We start from the raw sequence: 27,228 nt of genomic DNA on the forward strand, positions 1-27,228 counted from the left end.
GCACACAGCAATGAAGACCCAATGCAGCCAAAAATAAATAAATAAAACTAATTAATTAATTTTTTTAAAAAAGATTTTTTTCAGTTTATTGAGGTATAATAGACAAATAAAATGTTAAGATATTTAAAGTGTACAATGTGATGAATTGATATACACATACATTGTGAAAGGATCCCCCACAATCAAGTTAATTAACACATCAATCACCTCACATATTTACCTTCTTGTGGGGGGGTGGTGGTGAGAATATTTAAGTTTTACTAAGATAATACTTAAGGCTATGAAAGTTATTTAATATATGAAAACAAATATTTCAAAAACTTAATGCACAACATAAAGATTTACCTCTGAACTTGAGTTAACTTACGATTTTTTAAAAAATCATACATACCTTCCTCTGTCTTCCTCATTTTATCAGTTAGCTCTTCATTTTCTTTTCTTAATAATTCAATATCTTTGGTTAGCATACTGTTCGTTTCTTCGAGCTAAACAAAGCACAGAAACGTTTAAGCTATATAGTCTCTTTGCTAGTCCCATATTTAAAGCAATAACCTTTAAAAAAATACTTGCATTTTCCATAGATGAGGACAGGTCAGACGTTGCTTAATTATAAAAACATCTGGTTTCCAGTTTAAAATATGTGGATATAATTAAATTCAAAATATTTTAAAATAATTGTTAGCTTCCAAAAATTATTTCAGTGTGTGTTTTTATACACATTACATATGAACGGAAGGAATAAAAAATGTAATGAAAAGAGGACGAGACTAGAAACTAGGAAATGTGCATTTAGTTTTCTAGCTCTGTGGCCCTTAGCAAGTCACAACCTTTCTGGGCTTCAGTTTCTTCATCTGAATAATGATGATGAAAATGACAATTTAAAATGTTTGATGATTATTGTATGGCTGTTAGCATAAATGATGCCATTGTGGGCCCATATAGTTCCTCCTGTCCTTCCCCTGACCCTATCCAGAACTGTACTGTGTGGTAAAAATCACTTCTTTGTTATCAAGGGCTTTGTAGTTAATAGATATTATTTAATAATCATTAGGACCAGGTGGCCTCTATGCTCTGTTAGTCCCCAATCAATGATGAAGACCTCTGCCGACATATTCCTGGTACCTACGAGACTAGTTACCCATTCATAAATCTTGACGTAGGAATGCACTTCCTATTTACAAGCACATACCCGCCCCATACCCTAGGTTAACTATAACATTGTCCCAATGGTCCCTTGGTGGTGTGGAGTGCAGCTGTGAATGCTTCCAGATCGTTGTCTGTCCGAACCCACTCTGTGAGTAAGGTACCCTATAATAAACTGATCCACTGATTATACGGAGCTGCCTGCCTTGTTTTTCGGTCTCAAGATACCTTCTCAGTTCGGTGGGCACTTTTCATTTCCTCTGTCCTCCAACAATGTCTTTTAGTAATGTACTTATTCACCCTTCTATTTATATGATTTCATTTAATCTTCATAAGAAACCTGTGGAATAGGTACTGTTTCTATATTATAGATGAAGAATCTGAGGCTTGGAGAAGTTAAAGCAAACTGCCAAGACCATGTAACTTCTTAGGGGCAAAGCTGGGATTTGAACTCAGACCTGCTTATATCAGAGCACTTGATGGTGGCTTCACCACCAAGAAGAAAAATCTCTCTAACTTCCCTTTCTAGCTCCATAACACATAGACCATAGTATAAATTTCAGGAATAGGTAATTGTTTGTAGTACTGGTTTTTCTATAATGGATTTGTAGATATCCACAAATAATTTTTTATCCCAAAATAGTTTCTCTGAATTTTATAGAACTCTGGTCATGAAATCAGTTGCAATTTATTAAGATAATAAAACAAATGAATTTAAGGTAAGCATTTCTTCACAGAAAATATATTAAGATCTACAGCCAGAAAGGGAAAAAACCCAATACACTGAATAAGAATTTCAATCATTAACAATTGTTTTAGATTATATAAATTATTTTATACATGAGTACAAGTTGACCATTGTGTATAAGTAAATACTCATGCACTTACATTTACCCAAACACTTTAACATGTAACCTATTTTGATTTTTATATTAATTTTAATCACATAACTTAATGAACTATCACACTTACCCGACTAACAGTGTGCTCTTTATCTGTAATCTCTTGTCTATTTCTTGAAGCAGCTTTCTTGCTTTCTTGGGTCAATTCAAAATACTGTTCTTCCAGAAGCCCTCTAGCCAACTGCTCAGACTCGGCTTTTGTTTCTGCTAGATCCAACTGAGTAGCAAGAGTTTCTCTAGTAGATTTAAAAGAGAAATGAATGTAAACAAATTCAATTCATTCTTCTAACTTAATCATATGCTTAAAAACACAATTCTTTTTAAATGATAAAAAGAATTAAGTATTTTATTGCTTAAAATAAACCTTGAATCCATTACAGACTTCCTATGAAAGTAATGAATTTAACCTCTCACGCTTAGAAAAACTATAAAAGCAAAGGACACTTTAATCTTGTACCTGCTATTTTGCTTAACTAAGAAAAAGGTAATAAAACAATGGCAAGAGGTCTACTTCTAGAAGGGAATGTGTTGGGATCTGGAATGAAACGCAGCATGGCACAGTGGAACAGTCACTGGCTTATAAATCAAGAGGCCAGGCCTGGACCCTTATCCCCATTCTACCACTAGCTAATTGGTTAGGGACACTGGGCAAGTTCCTTATACTTACTGGAGCTCAACTTAATCAAATCCATAAAATGAGAGGATTAAACTACATTATTTTTGAGGTCCCTTCCAGCTCTGAAATTCAATGAGATTATGAAGACTTATAAATAGACCTGCAAACCACCATAAACTATTCTAGAAATGCTCCTTAGGAATTACATTTTAAAAGCCTTTCAGAATTGACATTCAGACCACGACCAGATCACTGCAGTTTGCCTGCTCTTCCCAAAGAACCTGTCTTCGATAAGTTATCTTGGTCATAATTGTAACCCCTACATACAGTAGGTGCTCAATAAATGTTTATTAAATGAATGAATGAATGACTTCCAACTATTTTCTATTAAGAGAGTAATACAAATACTTTAGGCTGCCTCAAGCCTAAAGAGGAAGACATATAATGACTACAAAAAATAATAATTTTTTGGACAATTATTCTTGTCCAACAAATATTTGAATGTTCCTATGTGCCAAACACTGTTCTAGGAATTAAGGCATACAGCAGTAACAAACTCCCTGCCCTCAGAAAACATACGTTAGTAGTGTGAGACAGTTTAAAGAAATGAACAATATACAGTATATCACACAGAACAATGAAAAGAAAGGTGAAGAGGCTGTGAGTGTGGTCACTATTTTATAGAGGGTGATCAAGGAGGCCTCTCTGCTAAGCTGACATTTGAGGAAATATATGGAGGAAGTAAGAGAGCCATGCAGTGTATCTGGGAATACAGCTTTAGGCAGAGGAAACATCTAATACCAAATGCCTAAATGTTCTGAAGGAAGCTAATGTGAGCAGAGTGAGGAGGGGCTGGGGGGAGTTGTGAGATGTAGTAAGAGAAGTGGGGAGAGAGAACAGGTATTATAAGGCTTTCTAAAACAATATAAGGACTTTGGCTTTTACACTGAGTATTCTGTCTTAAAAAGATCATTCTGGCTGTTGTTTAAGATCAGACTAGAAGGGGGACAATGGTAGAAGCAGGGATAACAGTTAGGAGGCAACTGAAATAATCGAGATTGGAGATGATGGTAGTTTGGATCAAGCTGGTAAATGTTAAAAGTGGTGAGAAGTGATCGTATTATGGACATGTTTTTTAGTTATAGCTAGGATTTATTGATGGAATTCATGCAGAGTATAAGAAAAAAAGAAGAGTCTAGGATGACTCCAAGTTTTGGATTTAAGCAACTAGGAATAACAGAATAGCTAATATTGACATGGGGAAGACAGGGAGGAGCAGGTTGGCAAGGTGAGGGAGTAAGGCATTTTTTCTGGACATGTTACATATAAGATGCTTATTAAACACTCAAGTGGAGATGTCAAACAGACAGCTAGATTTACAAGTCTGGAATTCAGGGGAGAATATACTTGTACACTGATGCTATTTAAAGCCCTGAGGCTAGATGAGAAGAAGTAGGGAGTGATCCCTTGGGTCCTCCAAACTTTAAAGGTCTCAGAGATGGGAAAGGACAAAGGAGCAAAGAAGGGTGAGGAAGAGCAAGCAGTTCAATGAGAGGAAAACAGTGTTTGGTGTCACAGAAGCCAATAAAGAAATTTTGTCAAGAGAGAGTAATAAATTATGTTAATTGCTGCTATTAAATAAGATAAGGACTGAGAACTGAGTATAGTTTTTAGCTATTAGGAAGGCACCAGTGACCTTGAAAAGGGTTATTTTGGTAGAGTAATAAGTACAAAAGTCTTGAGTGAGCTCGAGAGAGAATGGGAGAAGAGGACCTGATGATAACTGGTATGTCACTTTTCAAGGAAGTTTGCTACAAAAGGAAGCAAAAAAATAGGATGCTACCTGGAAGTAGATATGTAGTTTAAAGAAAAGGAGGCTGGACTTTCCTGGTGGCGCAGTGGTTAAGAATCCACCTGACAATGCAGGGGACGTGGGTTTGATCCACGGTCCGGGAAGATCCCACATGCTGCAGAGTAACTAAGCCCGTGTGCCACAACCGCAGAGCCTGTGCTCTGGAGCCCGCAAGCCACAACTACTGAAGCCCTCACACGTAGAGCCTGTGCTCTGAAACAAGAGAAGCCACCACAATGAGAAGCCTGCGCACCGCAACGAAGAGTAGCCCCCACTCACCGCAACTAGAGGAAGCCTGTGGGCAGCAACAAACACCCAACGCAGCCAAAAATAAAAATAAATAAATAAAATTTAAAAACCCTTACAAAAAAAACAAAAAAGAAAAGGTTATTTTTTAAGGAGATGTTTACCTGTATGCTTATATAACAATAGGAATGACTACAGAAAGGAAAAAACGATGTAGGAAAGATGAGAGTATTATTGGAGTCATACTCTTAAGTAGGCAGAAAGGGATGGGATCGAGGGGCTGCCTTTAGGTAAATTCATGTAAATTTTGTCCATTTACATGAATCAGAAGGACGGTAGGGTTTTAGGTACAGACGCAAACAGGTTAGTAGCTATGGTGGTGGAAGAGAGGAGATGTTCTATGACTTCCAGGAAGCAAGGCCATTTGCCGAGTATGAGAACAAGGAGAAGTTGTTGATTTGAGGAGGGAGAAAAAGATAGAAAATAGTTGTCTAGAAGAGTAGGGGAGTTAGGAAAAGATAAAAAATACTGCCATTGGTAAGCCCATGAATACTAAGGGGTGGTAATGCAGGGCTTCAGATGGATAACATGTTCTCATCTGGGGTTACTGCTTTGCATCAGGTTCAGATAAATTATCTGCAACTACATTCATCCAGACTTCCTTCACAACTCTCCATAGTAAAAGACCTGTCTTTACTGATGTTTAAGGCCAATCTCTCACTTCTATTCTCCTATCTCCTTAAAGAAATCAATTTATCAATAATTCCCTATGCTTCTAGATTATAAGATTATAAGCAGGGGCTTTGTTCTTATTCACTGCTATATTCCAAATGCCTAGAAAAGCATCTGGCCCATAGAAAGTGCTCAGAAATTTTGTTTGAATCAGTGAACAGATGTGTAGCTCTTTCCACTCTGATTTCCTTGCCATGTCCAATGCTCAAATTTCTGCTATCTTTAAAAAGAAATGACACTCCTTCACAGTCTCCTCCAGCTACTGGCATAGCTTCTTGCCTTAACAACTAAGTTTCTTGAATTTTTTGGTTTAATAAATATTTACTGAGCATCTACAATGTTCTAGGTACAGTTCTAGATGCTAGTCATATAGCAGTGAATTAGAGTTAAGAACAAAACAACTGAAAATTTCTTCCTTTGTTGAGCTTAAGTTTGAATGGAAAGAGAAAAACAACAGAAAAACAACAGAACAAGCAAATTCTATAATATATTAGGAAGAGATAAGTGCTAAGGTAAAAATAAAACAAGGAAGAAAGTACTGAGCTGGGCAGCTAGGTAGTAAGGTGAGGGCATTCTCAATTTTTGAAAGAGTGTTCAGGGAAGGTCTCTCTTGAGATTACATTTAGGCCTAGACCTGAAGAGTGTAAAGGAAGAAACCATGTGGATATTCAGAGGAAAATGTTCCAGGCAGAGGGATGAGCAAGTCCAAAGGTCCTGAGGCAGAAGAGTAACAGACTGGTTTGTGAATAGTAAAGAGGTCAATGTGGCTGCTGTCCACTCTCTCTGTACTTCTACCCTTCCCACTCATGTCGCTGTCTACTTCAGTATAGTACCTATCAATATTGTCATCACTGTTTAGGAGCTGTTCTCAACAAGATGACAACCTTAAACATAATGGACAATTTATTTTTTACTTGACCTGAGTATTTGGAATTTTAAGTCACTTTCTCTTTTTTGAAATATTCTATTCCCCTGGCATTTGTGATACCCCACTCTGCTTTCCTCTTTGTATCATGGGTGACTTTATACTTTTCCTTCCTCTGCCCATTCCTTATCCTACACTAGGGGTTACAACTTGTTGCTTGAGAGAGCCAAATGAGTCCATACAAATGTCCCCTCCTACCTCCTTTCTGTATCTGCATGTGCATGCACATGCATGCACGCACACATACACACTTAAAAATAAATTTGGGCCAATATTTTACATAAAAACTGAGATTCCTGGCTTCTCTTGAAAAACCAGAAGATCCTGAAACACTGGGTCAGTGCTACCATGTGGCAGCAAATGCTCAGAACTGAGGACATGAACTCTTCAGTTTGTTATAATCCTCACAACTCACGCAATGGATGCTACCAATACTTAGATCCAACTAACTTCAACCCAGTTACATGTATGGTATCATAGGCTCAAGAGTTCATAAACCCTGATAAATACAACTGTCTTAATAAGTCTCATCTATCTTAGTGGTTTCAGCATGAAATGACTGTTGAATTGGCTTCAAGTCCTTATCTTTGAGTTCTAAAGCAATAATGCCAATGTCTGGTATCTATTTCTCTTTGGACATCCCATAGGCACCTCAAACTCAGTAGGTGTGAAATAGAAATAACCTTCTTTGCTCTTATTCCCCCAAACTGGTATTTTAGCTTAGGGACTACCACTACCAACAACCCAATTGTCCTGATCAGAAACTTGAGCTGACCTGAAATTTTCCCTAACTTTTATCCCCATACCTTCAAATCTACAACTCCTATTGCTTCTACTTTCTATTTTTTCCTATGCACTTGCCTCTCCTTTTACTGCCAACTTCCACTATAACTGTATATCTAGATTATTCCGATGGCAGTATAACTGGACTCCCTATATCCACCCAGCTTTGCCTCACTCTAATCCATTCTCTAAAGACTGGAGACTTCTAAAACCCTATCTTGTCAATCCCTAGCTTAAATTTTCATTTATTCATTGAATATTTGTTGAATACTTATTATTTGCCCGGCTCTGATCTAGGTGATGTGGATATACAACAGAGAATAGCAAAAAAAAAAAAAAAAACCTTCCACTCTTCAATGCTGATAGTTCCCAATGACACACAAGCCCTTTGTAATCTGACTCAGGTTTATCTCTCCAGCCTCATCTGTCACCAACTGTCTCCCTACCTGCAAATGAAACATTTGCTGCTCCCAAATCACAGACTGGCTTTTGCCTATATTGTTCTCAACCCATATCCCATTCCCTGGTGAATTCTAGTTGTCACCTGGGGAATGTTCTCTGAATCCCAGATGGTAAGATGAGGTATATACCCCTTCAGTATATTCCAATAGCACTTTGTCATAGCCACCTACCTTAATTATGTCTGTTTCCTGACCAGATTCTGAAGCACTTGATGGTAAGAGCCATAACTTATTAATAATTATATCACTGGCATGAAGCACAGCACATAGCACAATAGTGGTGATCAACACATTTCTCTTAAACAGATCAAACAAGGGAAAACATATCAACCCCATGAAACAATATAGTATGTAGCAGATTGGGTGTCCCCTTCACTGTGAATGCATATAAACTGGGACTGTATATTACACTGTAGACACCACACAGATGATAGGCAACAGACTATACTCTACAACAGGAGTTTACTACTGTCACAGAGAGAAACCAGGAAATGTAGCTTTGTGCCTACCTTAGAGTTCACCTAATGTATTAAGGATCTAAGCACTGAGTGCCAATGGTTGCTAAAAACAGAGGTAGTCCTCCCTCTAAAAATCAGATTTGAATCTGTTTAAGCCTCCAGATTAGGGGTGTCCAGTAAAACTTTCTACGATGACAGAAATGTTCTACACTTGTGCTGTCCAATATGGTAGACACTGACCATATAAGACTATTAAGCACCTAAGTCGTGGCTAGTACATCTGAGGAACTAAAGTTTTAATTTTATTTTAATGAACTAAAGTTTAAATTTAAATGGCTACATGTGATTGGTGGCTACCATACTAAACAGTGAAACTCTAGATTTAACCATTGATTTGCAAAAAACACAGAAGGATGACGAAAATGTTCAAGTAACTATGGAAACAGAATCAGCAAAATCATAACTGAGGAAAACTATACAGGACAAATGATTCAGTTCCTTCAACAAATAAGTATCAGGATAGTGATTACTCTTGTGGTGGGGAGGGAAGAGGCATAAGCAGAAGCGGGGATATAGTGGGTTTCTGAGGTAGATTTTGTTCATGGGTGGTGGTTATAATGATATTAGTCATATAATTCATAAAACTGTACATGTTTTGCTATTTTATGTATTTGTTTGCTTCAACAATAAAAGTTAAAATTTTTTATTTCTTTCAAAGGTGGTTATATAGAAAAAAATATAACAATGTAAGAAAACGAGTTTCAACGTCTGTTCTCACACTACCTAGCTATGAGCAGTTGTTACACTTAACAGCTTTCTTTTTTTTTTTTTTTTTTCTTTTTGCGGTATGCGGGCCTCTCACTCTTGTGGCCTCTCCCGTTGCGGAGCACAGGCTCCGGATGCGCAGGCCCAGCGGCCATGGCTCACGGGCCCAGCCGCTCCGCGGCATATGGGATCCTCCCAGACCGGGGCACGAACCCGTATCCCCTGCATCGGCAGGCGGACTCTCAACCACTGCGCCACCAGGGAGGCCCTTAACAGCTTTCTAAGACCACTTCCTTGTAAGGCCCTAGGCACACATGCAATGGAAATTAACCTGCATTATAATACTAAGAGGAAGACCCTGCATACCTTTACCTAACATAAAATGATGACTTGCAAATACAGCGTGAACTTTTTTTTTTTTTTTTTTTTGCGGCACGCGGGCCTCTCACTGTTGTGGCCTCTCCCGTTGCGGAGCACAGGCTTCGGACGCACAGGCTCAGCGGCCATGGCTCACAGGCCTAGCCGCTCCACGGCATGTGGGATCCTCCCGGACCGGGGCACGAACCCGTGTCCCCTGCATCGGCAGGCGGACTCTCAACCACTGCGCCACCAGGGAAGCCCCGAGCGTGAACTATTTATATACAAATAGATATTTGAAGATCGAGAGACCCTTGAAAACAATTTACTGTCACAATTTAGTGAATCTCTGTACAACCGCTACAGTATTAATGTATCAAATTATTTCTTCACCATAAAGGCAAATTTAGCCTAAATCTAGTTTGATTTGTTCTGAATTGGCCCAATAAGATTTGCTATTCCACTGCCATCAGAATAATGGCAAATCTATTCTCTACCTTTAAACTTCAATTTAAGAATGTTTTGCTACAGTACTGATTCTTGTTCTAAACTAAAATGGACATACTTTTCACTTTGTAGTTCCTGTATTTTCTTTGAATTTTCTCTGTTTTTTTCTTCAATTTCTTCCTTAAGTTCCTTTACCTGGGTTTTATAAAGTGTCTGCAAAACAAGTGATAAGAAGAAATAAGTGTTTATGGTAGGTTAAAAAACAGTTCCGTAGTTTCTTATGAACAATTAACACATGGTCCAACAATTCCACTCCTAATTATTTACCCAGGACAAATACAAATATATATCCATACAGAGTCTTATACATAAATTTTCATTGCAGTTTTATTCATAGTAACTCCAAACTGGAAACAACCCCAGATATCTATCATCAGATGAATTTTTAAAGTTGTGATGTACCCATACTACTCAACAATAAAAATGAACTACTAATATATACAGCATGATAAACCTAAAAAATGTTAAGCTGTATCAAAGAAACCAGGTGCTAAAGAGTGTGTACTACATGATTCCATGTATATGAAATTGTAGAATAGGTGAAAATAATCAATAGACAGAAAGCAAATCAGTGGTTGCCTGCAGATAGAGGTGGGTGGCGAAGATTGACTCCAAAGGGCCTCGTGAAGGAAATGTTTTATATGTTGATTGTGGTGGTGGTCACAGTATACACATATGTCAGAATTTATCAACCACTTAAAATGGGTACAATTTATTATAAATAAATTATACCTCAAAAATATATTAAATATATTGATTTTTGGAAAACATTATAAAGAAACTTAGCAAGCAATACTTATTTAAAAGTTAGATCAATTCTTTTTTTTTTTTTAAGGTGTCACATTTTTATTTATTTATTTATTTATTATCTTTGGCTGTGTTGGGTCTTCGTTTCTGTGTAAGGGCTTTCTCTAGTTGTGGCGAGTGGGGTCCACTCTTCATCGCGGTGCGCAGGCCTCTCACTGTTGTGGCCTCTCCTGTTGCGGAGCACAGGCTCCAGACGCGCAGGCTCAGTAGTTGTGGCTCACAGGTCCAGTTGCTCTGTGGCATGTGGGATCTTCCCAGACCAGGGCTCGAACCCACGTCCCCTGCATTAGCAGGCAGACTCTCAACCACTGCGCCACCAGGGAAGCCCTAGATCAATTCTTGAAGTGAATAATGTTAGAGAAACCACTTCTCTTTTGGGTGATGAAGTGGGTGGTTGAGAGGTAGAAGAAATATCCATAAATAGGATTTATCAATGTTCTGTCAACATATGAATAATATATACTTATTACAGAACAATGATTCTTACAAAATTCACTAGGTTTTTGCCAACTCCATCAACAAATATTTAACAGGTATGAAAAAGTATTAGATCCACACTGTGTTAGATGCTGAGGTTACAGAGTAAACTTCCAATTCTGAAGTCTATGTCTTAAAGATAAGGAAAAAAATAGTAAGGACCAGCAAATAGCTGTGGAATACTACTTTTACACTGTACACTGAATTATACCTCTAACAAATAGCACTTCTCTAGGGGGAAAAGTACATTTCCATGGGAATGCAAATGAAGGAAGAATGATGGCTGGCTCTAGTTTAAGTGCTTACAATTTCTAAAATGAAATAGTCCATTCTGCATTTAGGAATCAGGTTCTCATTTCTCCTTTCTCTGACTTCAATTACTGAAATTTATATGTGTAATCAATGAAGAGAGAAAAAGAAAAATAACTTGATTTGAAAGCCCAGATTAAAGAAAATCTTAAATTTGGTTCATAATAACTTATCAAATTTAGCAACATCTAACCCAGTCCTCACAAGCAATAGAATGAATCAAAACTAAAGGCAGGGTTAGTATTTTGTATGGTTTCTATACAGGCAAAAATCAAGAATCCATAGGAACCACCACAAATCACTTGACAGCCATCCCCAAACATGGAGGCACTGAATGATTACTCTGTGGAAGCCTAGGGACAAAAAGGTGTGCTTATGAAACATTTTCTTAGTAAAAATATGAGTACATTATGGAATAGAATGAACAATTCACATACATTTTAATAATAAAACATGACATGATAAAGAAAAAAAAAAAGGTGTGCTTGATATTACAGACCACTTTGCAGAAGTCAGTACCACACACTGAATAGTTAAGGTTAATTTACACTCAACGAAAAGTTTTTCAACAATCTTCAATTATTTTTTAATTTAAAAACATATTCCAGTGATAGTATAATAAGCCAATAAGAAATAGACAGAAGTAGAACGTCACCATATTTATTAGGAGTGAAAAGAGTAGAGCATGAAGCTCTTAATTGTGTCAAATTCTGTAGAGCTCTAATGGTATCCAGATTTTTTACTAGAGAAATCATTACTTCCAATATTGTTCACACTTGGTTTCTAGGGCATGTTTATCAGTGTAACTCAAACTCCATGCATTTAATTACACTGCTTAAAGCTCATAGGAAAGGTGGCTGCCACTGAAAGAGAAATGGAGCTGGTAGATAAATGTTAAGCTGAAATGGCAGAGCACAAGCTTGGCAACCAGAGGAAGTAAACAAAAATTCAGAGGTTTCAATAAAGCCTCAAAGCATTAGCTATGAATGCTCATCAACAGTAGTAATGAAAATAACTTGGCCTGCAGCAAATAAGAAAATGATTTTTAGGGAGAAAAAGGATAACAGATGCATAAAAGTGCACACAGAGCTAGAACAGGAAACAGCTCCTCAACAGTTATACCCACAACTGTATGTAGTTATACCTAGAGATATATGTATGTAGGCCACTATAATGTGTATACAAGAACCACACATGATAATACCAGCACTCTAAACCACCAGAGCTTGCTACCAGGCAGACAGAACCCTTAACAAAGTCTTATATGTAGCTCCAGTTTGAAAGCAGTTCTGGAGATATTTGCACAAAAACAGTCATTTCTTTACAACTTAAAACAGACCACCAACTCAGATCCAGAAATGAAATGCAGAGATGGGGATATAAAGAAGGGGAGAAAACTACTTCACAGTCATTTGAAAAAGAATCATAGTTCACATTAAAAATCTAAATACCTTGTTTTAAGTCAGGTTTTGAAACAGTCTATATGTTAAAAATGATTCTCACCGAGAAATACTGCTCAGCTTCAAGCTGATCTTGTAGCTCCCGCATCTGTCCTTCATTTCCTCTGTATTGTCTTTAGACAAAAGAGAAAACAGTAAACAAATGCTCCTATTTATACTAGACTTTATAGTATTCTTTGTTTCTTAAAGTTGCTACAATAAAAAAGGTTTACTAAAGTAACCTTTGTTTCAAAAAATCATTCTTCAGGGACTTCCCTGGCAGTCCAGTGGTTAAGACCCTGTGCTTCCACTGCAGGGGGCGCAGGTTTGATCCCTGATAGGGGAAGTAAGATCCCGCATGCTGTGCGGTGTGGCCAAAAAATTTAAAAAATCATACTTCATTATACAGTATTACTTTACTAGTTATATTTGGTTAGGCCACACTGTCTGCTCCTTATTAAATGATACTATGAAAAGTTGAGGGAACAGTTTTCTACTGAAGGTCACTTATTAATTGTGGATTAATCCACAACGCAAAAATAAAAATAAAAATGGTATTTTTTGGTAAATTTTTCTAAAGAAAAGCTTTCTTAGGGATACATTTAAAATGTCTTATGCAGTAAGTAGACTATTAAAAACTTGACCATATTTAATAAATAATAAGAATAATTTAGTACTATATTTTATGGTCTATTAAGCACAAGGGTGCGGTGGAAATGAATACTCAGGTAAGGAGTAAGAAGGGAGGCAATAACAACAACTGACAAAGGAGGAGTAACACAGATAAAGAGACAAGTACATGTATAGAATACATACACGTAAACACTGCTCACAGAGAGGAAAGGACTCAAGACAGAAACACAATGCAACCCAAAGACAGCTATTCAACAATGAACAATTCCATCTGCAGCTGCTAGGTTTTCATATTAGATAGTAACAGCTTTTTACTTTCAGCATATGGTTGACAGAAAGTACATAATAATTATTAGTTAAATGCTGAGTGAAAGTTATTTCGGGAGAAGAAAATTACAAAACACATTACTTGGAAAAAATAGTGGCTCTAAAAGGGGAAAAGAGTTTCACCAATATAAAGTCAACAAAATCAAAACCAGCAATTTTACCTAAGAATTACTGTGTTGTAAATGAAGCTGGCAAATGAAGACATTATAACATAAATTTAGAGGAAATAAAACCTCATGGTCTGGCATAAGGTATCTTTGATATTAAATTTCTGAAGCATGTCCTTATACAAATTCTGAAAGTCATACTGACACCTTGCTTTGTCCCCATTTCAAGTAAGCAGGCACATCACATCTCAGAATAGAAGAAAAATGACATTTTGCACTTTGAGATGAACCAAAGAAACAAACTAAAACAAACAAACAAACAAATACAGGACCATCATGTCTAATGTCTAATTCTAGTCTCTAAAATAAAGAAACCTTAAACATTTTCTGTAAGGTACTAAATCCTTAATAAAAAGGTTATTCCTCATTTTTGTAATTCTAGTGTGAAGAAACATGATGACTTTCGTAGATATGAAAATCATATGAGAAAACTGTGTTTTTCCTACCATAAACAGACATTGTAAAGTCACTAGTCTTGATAATGTCCTTTTTTTCCCCTTTAAATAACTGTGTTTTTTATTTAGTAAACCTGTCTTTCCAAAGCCTGAACTCCCTTGCAAACCTTCTTTGCAAATAAATTCTTTTATTTTTTCTAAATGCTTTTTCCTCAATTTTCCTTTCACAAACTCTAAGTACATAACCTATACACACATAAAATATGAAACACATAAGCAAATGCTAAACACAAAAAAGAAAGAAATCAAGAATGTTATTTCCGAAACTTACTTTGTAAGCTGAGCTAATTCAAACTCTAATAATCTCTTTGCTTCCAATAAAGTATTTATTTCCTGTTTCATCTGCTTTTCTAAACCTTTTAAATTGTCTGCCTCAAATGCGTGGGTCTTCAATTCATTTTGTAACAACAGTCGTTTATTTGACTCCTGTTCCAGTTGCAGGGACAGATTCTTAACCTATGAATGAGAAAAGTAATTGGGATTGTAAATCTCTTTAGTAATTTATTAGACATCATTTGAAAGAATACTAACCAAATCTCAAGTACATTATAATTCCTTATACAAGTAGAAAATATTAGTATTGTAATGAGTCTCCACTGTTCTATGCATTTATTACTGCAGAATTTAGTGTTAAATCAAATTAATTCCCAAATTTCAGATGTGAGATCTTGGAGGGAAAAGAAATCCGGTTTCTTTGTACCCCAACCTGTATGGAAATTTCGGAGAAGGTGAGTATAAAAGTCACTTTTGGGGGGACATTCCTAAATGGTATTTAAATTTACCTGTTCTTTCATAAATGTTTGTACTCTAATCTACAACCCTCCAGAATTTATAAAACAAATTGAATATATATTTAATTCAATTCAATAAATATTTATCAAGTACTTATTAGGCGTTAGGACTAATAAACGAAAAATTCTTACAGTGGTTACAGTGCCCTTCATGATCTATTCTGTTTACTTTCCTAGCATTATCACTGGCCATTCTCTGAATCCAATCATACTCCTCAGATCCTCCAGTGTGACAAACTCTCCATCACCACACAGTTCTTGCACAGGCTATTCTCTGTCTTTCCCTCTTCATTTATTCTTTCTTCAGCTCTTAAATGCCAAACCCTTAGTGAGGCCTCCTTTACCTCCTGGATGTGATTAGTCCTAACACTCCTACTTGGTATGTCCTCTTTAAATATGTCATGCTTGTAATTCAATTTTAATATCTGTCTTTCCCTTTGGGTTCTAAGTTCCACAGAAGTCAAGACCATAGCCATCTTATTCCGTACCCCAACTCCTAGCACAGGGCTAGGCAGATAACATGTGGTCAAAAGTTACATTTTAAAATTACTGAATATTATCTCCCAAATTTTCAACATACATTCTTCCTGCATGCTGGCTCTATTAGGTATCTCTAATCTCTCTTCTTTCTTGTCCATTCTATATACCACTACCAGATTACCTTTCCTGAAAGAGTGTTTTCATCTATAGCTTTATAGTTTTAAAAACTATCAATACTTTGCCCTCCAGGTTTCCCCCATGACTACTCAACATGTCTCTCCTTTCCTGGTTTGATCAAGTCGCTTTTTGTCCCTCACTTACCTATCTCCTTAACCATTCAGTAATTACTCTTTTATCTATACTTAAAATGTTCCCTCTACCAATTCAGGCTTCTTACTTTCAAACTATCACCTTTTCAGGCCTTACTCAACCTTTGAAATATAGGTGACAACCCATTCCTCCTTTGTGAAGGCTTTCCTCATTAATCTAATCTTCTCTTTCTCCCTTCTCTAATTTACATATGTGAACTAATTATTTTGGTCTTATAATTTCTGAAGTACATATACCGGCTTCTCTGGTGGCGCAGTGGTTAAGAATCCGCCTGCCAATGCAGGGGACACAGGTTCGAGCCCTGGTCCGGGAAGATCCCACATGCCGCCGAGCAATGAAGCCCGTGAGCCACAACTACAGAGCCCGCGTGCTGCAACTACTGAAGCCCGCGTGCTGCAACTACTGAAGCCCGCGTGCCTAGAGCCTGTGCTCTGCAACAAGAGAAGCCACTGCAATGAGAAGCCCACACACCGCAATGAAGAGTAGCCCCCACTCACCGCAACTAGAGAAAGCCCGCGTGTAGTAACAAAGACTCAATGCAGCCAAAAATAGATAAATAAATAAATTTTAAAAATAAATAAAGTACATATACCAATCACTAGGATATAATATCATTTTATCTCTTTATTTACTGCTTTCTATCTATGTAAATCAAGCAAGACTCCACAGTTTAACGCTTCTTTTGAAATCTAAAAACAATGCTCCTCTTGGGGATTACTGGATACCTGACAATAAAGAGGGTTTTTTTTTTCTCTCTCTCTCTCTCTTAAAAAGCAAATGGTCAGTTTCTTCAGGGGAGGAGCTGTGACACTTCTTTACAGTTGTACTGTCACAGTGCAAAATGGTATAGAACCTATGGTGTGAATGTTCACTAAAAGAAGATGAAAATTTTAGGAGTTACGGATATAGTGGTGACCTTACAGCAGTGAACACAGATACATATAAGTTATTTTATTAAAATCTTCACCATGTTGTTTATAGATAATGACTTTTTAGTCATAACAATGATATTCTCTTTTATAAGATGAACAAAATCAGTATTATTTTTCTTACTTCATCCTCCATCCTTTCTTTATTTTCAGTCAAATGCTCTAGCTTCTGCTGAGATTGTTTTAGATCAACATCTAGCATGGAGCACTGCTTCTCAATCTGAACAACCCTATTTTCAGCCTTCTCTCGAGCTTCTCTCTCTTCCTTCAGCTTTTTTTCCATCTCTGTGAAAGAAAAAGTTACAAACATACATTTAAAGAAAAAGACATGCTTTTCACTTTCATGGGCTGTCTAAGACACCTAGGTGCCACAAATCCCTACTGTTTTCATCCTGGGACTCTTTTAGAGCTATTCATTATAGAAGTTCTAACATTATGAATTATTTGTATAGTGGGATCTCTAAAGGAAGAGAGTCATAAAATATAACTAATCTCCCAAATCCATCCCTTGCCCAATGATCTGAGAGACTATTCAGTGCCATTTTCAGACCAGAAGGTGAAAGTTTAGCTGGAAAAAAGTGGAGTATCTAAGGAGAAGAATGGAGGTAGTTCAGATAAAAGTAGAAAAATAAGATTGTGGTTATTAATCTATACCTAGCATTGTTCCAGAAAAGTTTCCGAGGCTTAAAGCTGTGATGTAAACTTTAATTTATGCAACTCAGACAAGATTCTGTGATAGTATAATACCTATTTTAATTATTATCAGAAGATATTAGTCTACAGTGAGGTTCCTTTTTTGAGATATGGTAACTAAGGTTCTGAAGGTTAATTTTCTAGGGTCCTGCAACTCTTAAGTTGCACCATCAGGTTTCAAACTTAATAAGTCTGCTTTCTCACTTTCAGACTGTCCTCTAGGTGACAAAATAGAAACCATCAGAATGGAGCTTCCTGAATAATTCCCAGATTTCTGGCTTGGGCCCCTGGATGTTGAATACCATCATCCATAACCATGATAATATCACCCATTTATTGAAAGCTTTTTATGTACAGGCAGTTTAGATGCATTTTTTCCCCACCTAATTTTTTTTTGTTTTTTAATAGTCACAGAGTGGCTAAGAGGCAAAGTAGATTTGTCTGATTACAAGCCTGGGCTCATAAAAACTAGACAGCCGTTAACCAAGACAGTCAGAATAGGAGTAAGGGCAGGTCTGACAGATAAGGTCACACGTTTTCTCTTGAATAAACTGAATTTAAGGTGCCAGGTAACACTTCCAGGTTACAGTAGGTTAAGAAGTAAGTGGAAGGTGAAGAAAAGGAAGACATCTTTTTATAAGTTTGGCTATAAAGGGATGGAATAAAACAGTGGCAATTAGTAAGGATTACAGGTTGCTGTAAGGGTTCCTTTTTTTTTTTTTTTTTTTAAGATGGGAGAGACTCGTACATGTTTACAACAAGAAGAAATTCAGTGGAGGAAAAAAGGTTGAGAATAAAGAGGAGAAAAAGAAATAATAAGTTGAGATAAGAGGCTGGATCTGAATACAGCTAGAACATATTAGCAAGGACAGGAAGAGGATCACCCTCCTCTAAGATGAGAAGGAAGATAATGAACATGGGTAAAGTAGTAAGACAGGTTGATTAAGTTAGAGAATTAGATTCTGAGGCGTTCACACCTATGATTTCACAATTTCTTTTTGAAATAGGAGAATGTTCACCTAAAATTAAAGTGATAAAGAAATGGCATAGGAAGCTTGAGGAGAGAAATAAAAGTTTAGGAGAAAGAAATGATGAGTGACATATATAAAAATGACAGCTCACCTGAGGCTGGAGACAGTGCATTGGGATAACACCCATCTGAAGAAATATTTGAAGCAATGGAAAGTGGCCGGCTAGTCTGATCTAGATCTGTTGTGCTTAGCGGCATAACACAGTGGAAATACAAAGGAATGAGAGAGTTGAGGGTACAGAGCAAGAAAGCAGATGAATTAACAGACAATGAGTTCCAGAATGGATCTCGAAGAAAACAAAGGAAAGGGCTGAAAAACTGGGAGAAATGAGAATCCACTGACTTTTACAGGGAGTAGAGGGTAGTATAGGGAGTAGGGAATGGTAGTGTAAGAGAACTAGCAGGTGAAATTGTCGCTTTAAAAAAATGGAAGGTATCAAAAAAGGAAGGTACCCTTTTCCCAGATCATTTATAATTTCTAAGAGTTTAAACTACTACACAATAAAATTTGATCAAAATCAAAATATTTTTGTTGGCATTATTTAAAAACTAATCATGTAGAAAATATTAAAACTGACACTTACCACACATTGCAACAGACTTGGCCTCTTCAATAGATTGATGTTTGTCAGTTAAACGAGCTTTGGTTACTTTATGTTCATTTACCTCTTGTTCTAACCTTTGCTGTAATGATTTAAGCTTGTAGTTTAAATCTATTTCTAAGTTATTCTTTTCCTGTAAAATGAGAATGAGAGTCATGTACTACGCTGTGCAAAAGGCACATCATTAAATCTTATATTAATTAATATCCCATAAGAGATAATACATGAATCACATTGGCTTGAAATGTTACATCATATATACTTAAATACTTTTATTCAAGACACAACTTTATTTTTATATTTCTTGTATATTTCACACCATCTATAATGTCTTACTTTAAAAATCACAATAAGCACATATAATTAAAAGCAAAATATCACCTTTTTTCTACCCTCCACCCCTCCCCATGTGAATCATTAGCCATGGCTGATGGCAGGGCAGAGTTCTGTTATGTTCAGGAGGGTTCACTGCGAGGATCAGAAATGAACAGGACAATTCTTCAGTTCATTTAAAAATTTTTGCTACCATTAAAAAAAACTGATCTCTATTTACAATTGCATCTACACCTAGATTTACCTTGCTCTGACAAAAGAATGTCAACATGTATTCCATTCCTGTTTGGGTACTTCTACTCTTCTTCTTTCATCCTATTTCCAAACTTATACCAGACTTAGACATCAAAAAGCTATTCTGAATGACACAAAACATGTCGAAAGGACAAGATAAGTGGTGGATTTTCTGATCATTTATCTGAGGATCTAGTAAACCTACAACATTTCAGGGAGGGAAGCTAAATCTGCATATTACCTATTTAATCCTTTTCTTAGCAAGGTAAGGACAGAGGATAACCAATGGCATTTTTTGACTGTTATGAAAATTCTACATGCAAAGGCCAATTACATTATGTATGCTCTTTACTATTTTGCTAACTCTTACTAACGAAATGGAAAAGGCACACATGGTCTACTACATACTAATCCTGTTTCCCTTCTTCATAATTAGTAAGGTTCAGCATCTTCATCTTACCCATGTACAAAAAATGGGGGAAAATTCTATATGAAGAGGTATCTCCAAACCAAAGCAATTTGTGATAATATCAGATATCTGATACCCTTCAAGGGTAAAAACAAACAAATAAAAATAACACCCTAAAAAGCCCAAATTAAGACCCACATTCACCTCCACACAAAACCAACAATAAAAACTTCTAGAAATGTAAACATATAAAGATTAGGAATGATCTTTTATAAAACCATCTTATATATCTGACAATCAGTAAATACTATCTCATAATTGGTATATGTTAAATCATTTACCTTCTCTGAATGATTAAGCATGTCTTGAGCCTCTTTTCTTTCTCCTTCCACTCTTTCAAGATTATGTTTGAGATGCTTCACCTCCTCTTGTAAAGATGTAATTCGAGCTATCAAGTAAGAAAAAAGTTCAATTCACAGTCATTGAAAGAGAAATCTTTTTTTTCCAGCATGATCATTAGGATAAATAAGTTTAAAATCTCCTGATCAGACAGAAATTTATTAAGTGTTTTCTTAGCAGTATATATAATAACTACAATACATAGTGATAAAAATGTTAATTCTAGTTGGAGATCATCTAGTACATATTCATTTTACAGATGGTCAAAGAGATAAGCCTGAGCTTCGTCCAGAAATCAGATCTGAGTCCTAATCAAGCACTCTTTTCTCCATGTTAGTTAAGGCAAGTATTTAAGTGCTTTTTTATGTATCAGACATTCTGAAAAGTGTTTAATTACTCGTAAACTTAATGAAGAAAAACTCCATTACTAAAGAAACTAAGTTTTAAGGAATTCAAGTCCTCTAACAAAGCTTAGTTTTAACCTACCTGATGCTCATGTCACGCAATGGTAGCAACTCACATATTTAGAAACTCTACTCATTAAGATATGCTTTAGGTTTTACATTTTTAATGCATAAGTACTTAATAAACACAATTTAATACATGCAGAATCTAACATATATGAATATAATTATATTGTCTAGTTCAAAAGTAAAAACCTATTTTCTTATTTTGTGATTCAATGTGGCCTAAGATTTGACGGGGAAATGGATAAAGAACCCTAAAAGACCCGGAAAAAATTTGTACTTCTTAAAGTTTAGTGTTTAACTTGCAGTACTTGCCAAAGTCTTCAAGGCACCCAACCTGCCTCCTATATTTTACTGTTTCTGAAGTAGTTCTTTTTTTTTTTTCCTGGTACGCAGGCCTCTCACTGTTGTGGCCTCTCCCGTTGCGGAGCACAGGCTCCGGACACGCAGGCTCAGCGGCCATGGCTCATGGGCCCAGCCGCCCCGTGGCATGTGGGATCTTCCCGGACCAGGGCACGAACCCATGCCCTCTGCATCGGCAGGCGGACTCTCAACCACTGCGCCACCAGGGAAGCCCCTGAAGTAGTTCTTTAATGAACAAATGAATATTAAATCTTTGGCACGTGATAAGGCTTGCCTGGTAGGCTAGTTCTAGGATCTAGAGAGCAATGAAGCGATTTTATTTACACACACAGGCAACGTGGCATTCTGTTCACATAGGAATATTTTCATACAGGAGAAAGAAACACCTGCTAGTTTCTTTCAAATGGTTGAGCAAAAATACAGAGATTGTGTGTGTTTGTATGGAGAGAGATAAAGCAAACATGGCAAGATGTTTGAATGTTAAAGTGCTATTTAAAAAATGCTTCTTCCTGTATTTATAATAAATAATAGGTTTTAAAAATCTGTAGAAAGATAGTATACTCAGGTTAAACTGAATTTTTGTGTAGAAGTTGTTCATATAAACCAACTCCCAAGAAGACAAAGTAATGAAAATATAAGGGTTGAATTCATTAGAGTCCTAGTAACTTTATAAAGGTATGTTAAATATATTTTAATTTCCTCATTTATTGTATTTTTTTAAAAATGCTAGGAAGAAACTGTAACTTGTCTGTACAATACATGAAAGCAAAAAAGCTTCATATTAAAAGATATATATATATATACATATACAGTAGAAGGAATAAGAACCAAAATATCAGGGATCATAACCTAAGCAGATCAAAACAATAAAGCTTCTAGAGGAAAATAGGGAATAATATCTTCATGATTTAATCAAAGAATTCAACAGGCCACACTAAATAGCACTGACCACAAAAGAAAAAAAAATAGGACTACATTAAAAATAAGAAAAGTAAGACCTCCTGTTCATTGGCAGACAGGATTTAAGAGTGAAAAGGAAAACCACAGAGTGGAAGAAGATAATTATGGTACATAAATTGGATAAGGGACTAATATCTAGGACTTCTACAAACCAACAAGAAAAAAGCAAACAATCCAATAAGAAAAGGGGGAGGGGGGCAAAAGACTTGAAGAGCATATCACAAATTGCCAATAAACATGTGAAAAGTTGTTCAATCTCGGACACCAGGGAAATGGAAACTAATCCCTAAGGAAATACCATTAGGCACCACCTGAATGACTAAAACAGTAAGACTGACAAAACTCAGTGGGGATGAGTACTATCCTTGAGGAAGCAGTGGAACAACCAGAACTCTCATACATTGCTGGTGAATGTAAACTGGTGCACCTACTTTGAAATACTTGGATGTATTTACTAAAGCTAAATATACTCTATGGCTCTGCCACTTCTAGGTATATACTAAAAGGAAGCATATGTATGATTACCAAAGAATATGTACAAGAAAGTTCATATCAGCATTATTCATCATAATCCTCGAATGGAAACAATCAGAATATCTGATTTAAAAGACATGACCACAAAATAACTGATAAATTGCAGTGGTCATACAAAATACATGGAGTACTATGAGCAAGAAGAACAAACTACTGCCATATACAAAAATACAGATGAACCTCACAAACAATGTTGAATGAAAAAAACCAGAAACAAAGGAGTGTTTTCTGCATGATTCCATATATAAAAGTTCAAAAACAAGCAAAACTAACTTATGTGTTAGAAGTCAGCACAGTGATTACTTCAGGGAAAAGGGGTTAGTGACTAAGCGGAAGTACAAGGGAACTTCTGGGCTGCTGGTAATATTCAGTTTCTATATGGGTGTGTTCATGCTGTGAAAAATTTTCCAGATACATATTTTTTATTTATTTTAATATGTACAGATATGTTAAGTCTCAAAAACAAAACCAAAAAAAACACTGTGAAAAATCTAAATATGTTAAAATCCCCAAATATGAAATCTACTATCTAAATTTGAGACCCATCAACTATATATAAACATTAAAAACTAAGGAATGGGGACTTCCCTCGTGGTGCAGTGGTTAAGAATCTGCCTGCCAATGCAGGGGACATGGGTTCGATCCCTGCTCCGGGAAGATCCCACATGCTTCTGAGCAACTAAGCCCATGCGCCACAACTACTGAACCTGCGCTCTACAGCCTGAGAGCCACAACTACTGAGCCCATGAGCCACAACTACTGAAGCCCGTGTGCTTAGAGTCCGTGTTCTGCAACAAAAGCCACCGCAATGAGAAGCCCATGTGCCGCAAGGAAGAGTAGCCCCTGCTGGCCGCAACTAGAGAAAGCCCACACGCAGCAATGAAGACCCAACACAGCCAAAAATATAAATAAATTAAAAAAAATTTTATATAAATAAATAAATAAATAAATAAACGGGCAAGATACAACAGGAAAGTGCAAATTAAGGGAAAAACCCCTCAAGGTCAGATATATTTAATATCATCTATAATACAATTTTAATCCAGTAAGAAGATACAGAAGTCATAAAACTTTAACACACCAAACAATACTGCATTAAAAATAAACAAAAGCAGGGTATTATGAAATATCCACAGCTAACATCATACTTAATAAACAATACAAAAGGAAAACTAAGACAATTCCATTTATAACATCATCAAAAAGAACAAAATACCTAGGAATAATTTAACCAAGGAGGTGTAAGACTTGTACACTGAAACTAAAAAATAAGTAAATAAATAAATGCTGAAATGAATTTTTTAAATACCAAAATAAACGGAAACATATGCTGTGTTCATGGATTAGAAGACTTAATATGTTAGGATGGCAATACTACCCAAAGCAATCTATAGATTCAATGCAATCCCTATAAAAACTCCAAAGATATTTTATGCACATATGGAAAAGCAGATCCTCAGATTCATATGGAATTACTTGCAGACTGGAATATCTAAAACAGCATTGAAAAAGAACAAAGCTGAAGAACTCAAACTTCCAATTTCAAAACTTGCTGTAAAGCTACAGTGACCAAAACAGTGTGGTACTGGTCTAAGAACAGACATATAGACCAACTGAATAGAACTGAGAATCTAGAAACAATACTGTATACCTATAGCCAATTGATTTTCAACAAGGATGCCAAGACCATTCAGTGGGGGAAAAAGTAGTCTCTTCAACAAATGGTACCAGGACAACCAGATATCCACATGTAAAAGAATGAAATTGGACCCCTACACATCATACCATATACAAAAATTAACTCAAGTTATTCAGAGACCTAAATATAAATGCTAAAACCATACAACTTTTAGAAGAAGACATAAGGGTAAACCTTCATGATCCTCAATTTGGCAATGTATTATGGTATGACACCAAAAGCATAAGCAACATATATTAAACTGGACTTCATCGAAATTAGCTTTTGTACATCAAAGGACATTATCAAGAAAAGTGAAAAGACAAACTACAGAAGGGGTGTAAATATTAGTAAATCACACACCTGATAAGGTCTAGTAGCCAGACTCTTAAAAGTCAACAACGAAAAGACAAAAGACCCAATTAAAAAATGGACAAAGGACATGAGCAGACATTTTTCCAAAAAGGATATACAAATGGCCAATAAGCACATGAAAAGATGCTCAACCTCATTACTCCTTAGGGAAATTAAAGTCCAACCCACAGTGGGACACCACTTCATACCCACTAGGGTGGTTATAACCAAAAACAGTTAAATATCAAGTACTGGCAAGGATGTGGAAAAACTGAAACCCTTGTACAATGCTGGTAGGAACATAAAATGATGCAGCCATTGTGGGAAATAGTCTGGAAGGGCCTCATAAGTTAAACAGAACATTAGCACATGACCCAGCAATTCTACACCTAGATATCCAAAAGATCTGAAAACAAGTATTCCAATAAATACTTGTACATGAATTTCATAGCAGTGTTATTCACAATAGCCAAAAGGTGGAAACAACTCAAATGTCCAGCAACAGATGAACAGCTAAACAAAATGTGGTGTATAGATACAATAGAATATTAGTCAGCCATAAATGAATGAAGTACTGATACATGGTATAACATCAATCTTAAAAATATGCTAAGTGAAAGAAGCCTGATACAAAAGGTCACATATTGTATGATGTCATTTATATGAAATATCCAGAACAAGTAAATTCAGAAATATAAAACAGATTGGTGGTTGCTAGGGGCTAGGTAGAGGGGCATATAGGGAAGGAAAGCTTAATGGGTACAAGATTTTCTTCTGGGTTAATGAAAATGTTTTGGAACTAGATAGACAAGGTGGTTGTACAACACTGTGAATGTACTGAATGCCACTGAATTGTACACTTTTAAATGGTTAACTTTATGTTATATGAATTTCACCTCAATAAAATATAAAAAAAGCTGTTAGAAATACAAGGGGGCTATGAGAAAAAAGACTACAGTCATAGTGTTAACTTTTAAAATATGTTTCAAAATTTGGCAAATCAAAGACACAAAGAATAAATGGAGTCTTACAAAACTGGTTAGATTAGAAAATGGATCTATTGTTTTTCTTCCAAAAGTCAAATCCAAAAACATACCAAGTAAAAAACTTACACAATTTCCAAATGCCCATGTAACAGTTAAAAACAAAAGTGCATTACACTATGATATACTATTCCCTCAGCCTATTTCTCTATGGACATGAAGCTAAGAATGTTTTTTTCATTTTTAAAGGGTTGTAAAAAGCAAAAAAGAAGAATATGTAACAGAGATCGTATGTGGCCCACAAAACCTAAAGTATATACTATCCAATTATATTTGGGAAGTCATTTCCCATACACATGAAGAAGCTTCTGCTCAATAGTGTACATGGAGAGCATTCAACTAGGAAACAATTGTTACTGTGCCACAAGGCTAGCCTCCCAAACTATAAGAAATTTATACCTGAGGGATCTGAAATGTCTTAAGAACCATAAAAAATCAACGTAAAAATTTTACGTTTGCGTGTGTGCATGTTTTACCACAATGCACCTTGTATGTTGAGGCTCATATAAGTTTTGTGCTTTTTAATGTGTGTGAACTTTGATTCACATTTAAATTAAAAAATAAACCTTAAAGAAAGCATTGAAAAAGGATCAACGTCAACAACAGGTCATGCCATGAATCTTCCTTAACTTCACCAATATCTAAAAACCAGAGTCAGTTAAAACCATTGTTGATGAACACATAATGATGGTCTCGTCCTTGAAAGCAAGCACTTCAAGCTCAGCGTTATCTGGAAAATCAGGCTTAAAGAATTTTAGAATTGAAAGAATTTATAGGGGTCACCTAATCTTCTTGGTTTATAACTAAAGCAGAAGAAGTGACCTGCATACAGCTAATAAGCTGTATATGAAGAGGCCTAGAGAAGCAATTTAAGGAAGTGGAGTATGAGGCTTTTCTAATACATATAATGAGGATACTTTCTTGGTTATATTCAGATCTATTTTAAGCCTAGTCCCTGAGAAATAAGATTGCAGAACACTCCTCAGCTAAGAACCAATGGGAGATCCTAATTTCTGTTTCCAAAGTCCAAAAACTGACCCCGACCTCTCTCCACAGAATTACAGCTAATCATCAAGCCCCATGAGACCCCAAACTATGTTCACATCCTGTGACTTAGGTTAAAATGGACTATCCCACCCCCTACTTTTCCCTGAAAGATCTGGCAACTTCCATGCATATCTGTTTTGATTAGGTAGTATGGATGCTGTTGCTGACAGAAACAGAAAAAAATGTGAGAA

The 27,228-nt window shown here is 36.2% G+C and overlaps 1 protein-coding gene across 3 annotated transcripts in view; it reads right to left on the reverse strand.

Annotated features, from left to right (window-relative positions):
• The window catches only part of ROCK1 (Rho associated coiled-coil containing protein kinase 1), a 148,316-nt gene that overhangs the window by 17,001 nt on the left and 104,087 nt on the right, over nt 1–27,228 (reverse strand). For all 3 annotated transcript variants that reach the window (XM_081252047.1, XM_081252046.1, XM_081252048.1), the window contains 8 exons: nt 20,534–20,640; nt 19,199–19,349; nt 17,016–17,176; nt 14,633–14,817; nt 12,844–12,913; nt 9,806–9,900; nt 2,116–2,281; nt 392–485 (listed from right to left, as the gene is read on the reverse strand). In XM_081252047.1, coding sequence (XP_081108173.1) covers nt 392–485; nt 2,116–2,281; nt 9,806–9,900; nt 12,844–12,913; nt 14,633–14,817; nt 17,016–17,176; nt 19,199–19,349; nt 20,534–20,640 — 1,029 coding nt within the window. The remainder of the gene's footprint in view (nt 1–391; nt 486–2,115; nt 2,282–9,805; nt 9,901–12,843; nt 12,914–14,632; nt 14,818–17,015; nt 17,177–19,198; nt 19,350–20,533; nt 20,641–27,228) is intronic.

Source organism: Mesoplodon bidens (assembly GCF_964165515.1).
Source record: "Mesoplodon bidens genome assembly, chromosome: 13".
Lineage (NCBI taxonomy): Eukaryota > Metazoa > Chordata > Mammalia > Artiodactyla > Ziphiidae > Mesoplodon > Mesoplodon bidens.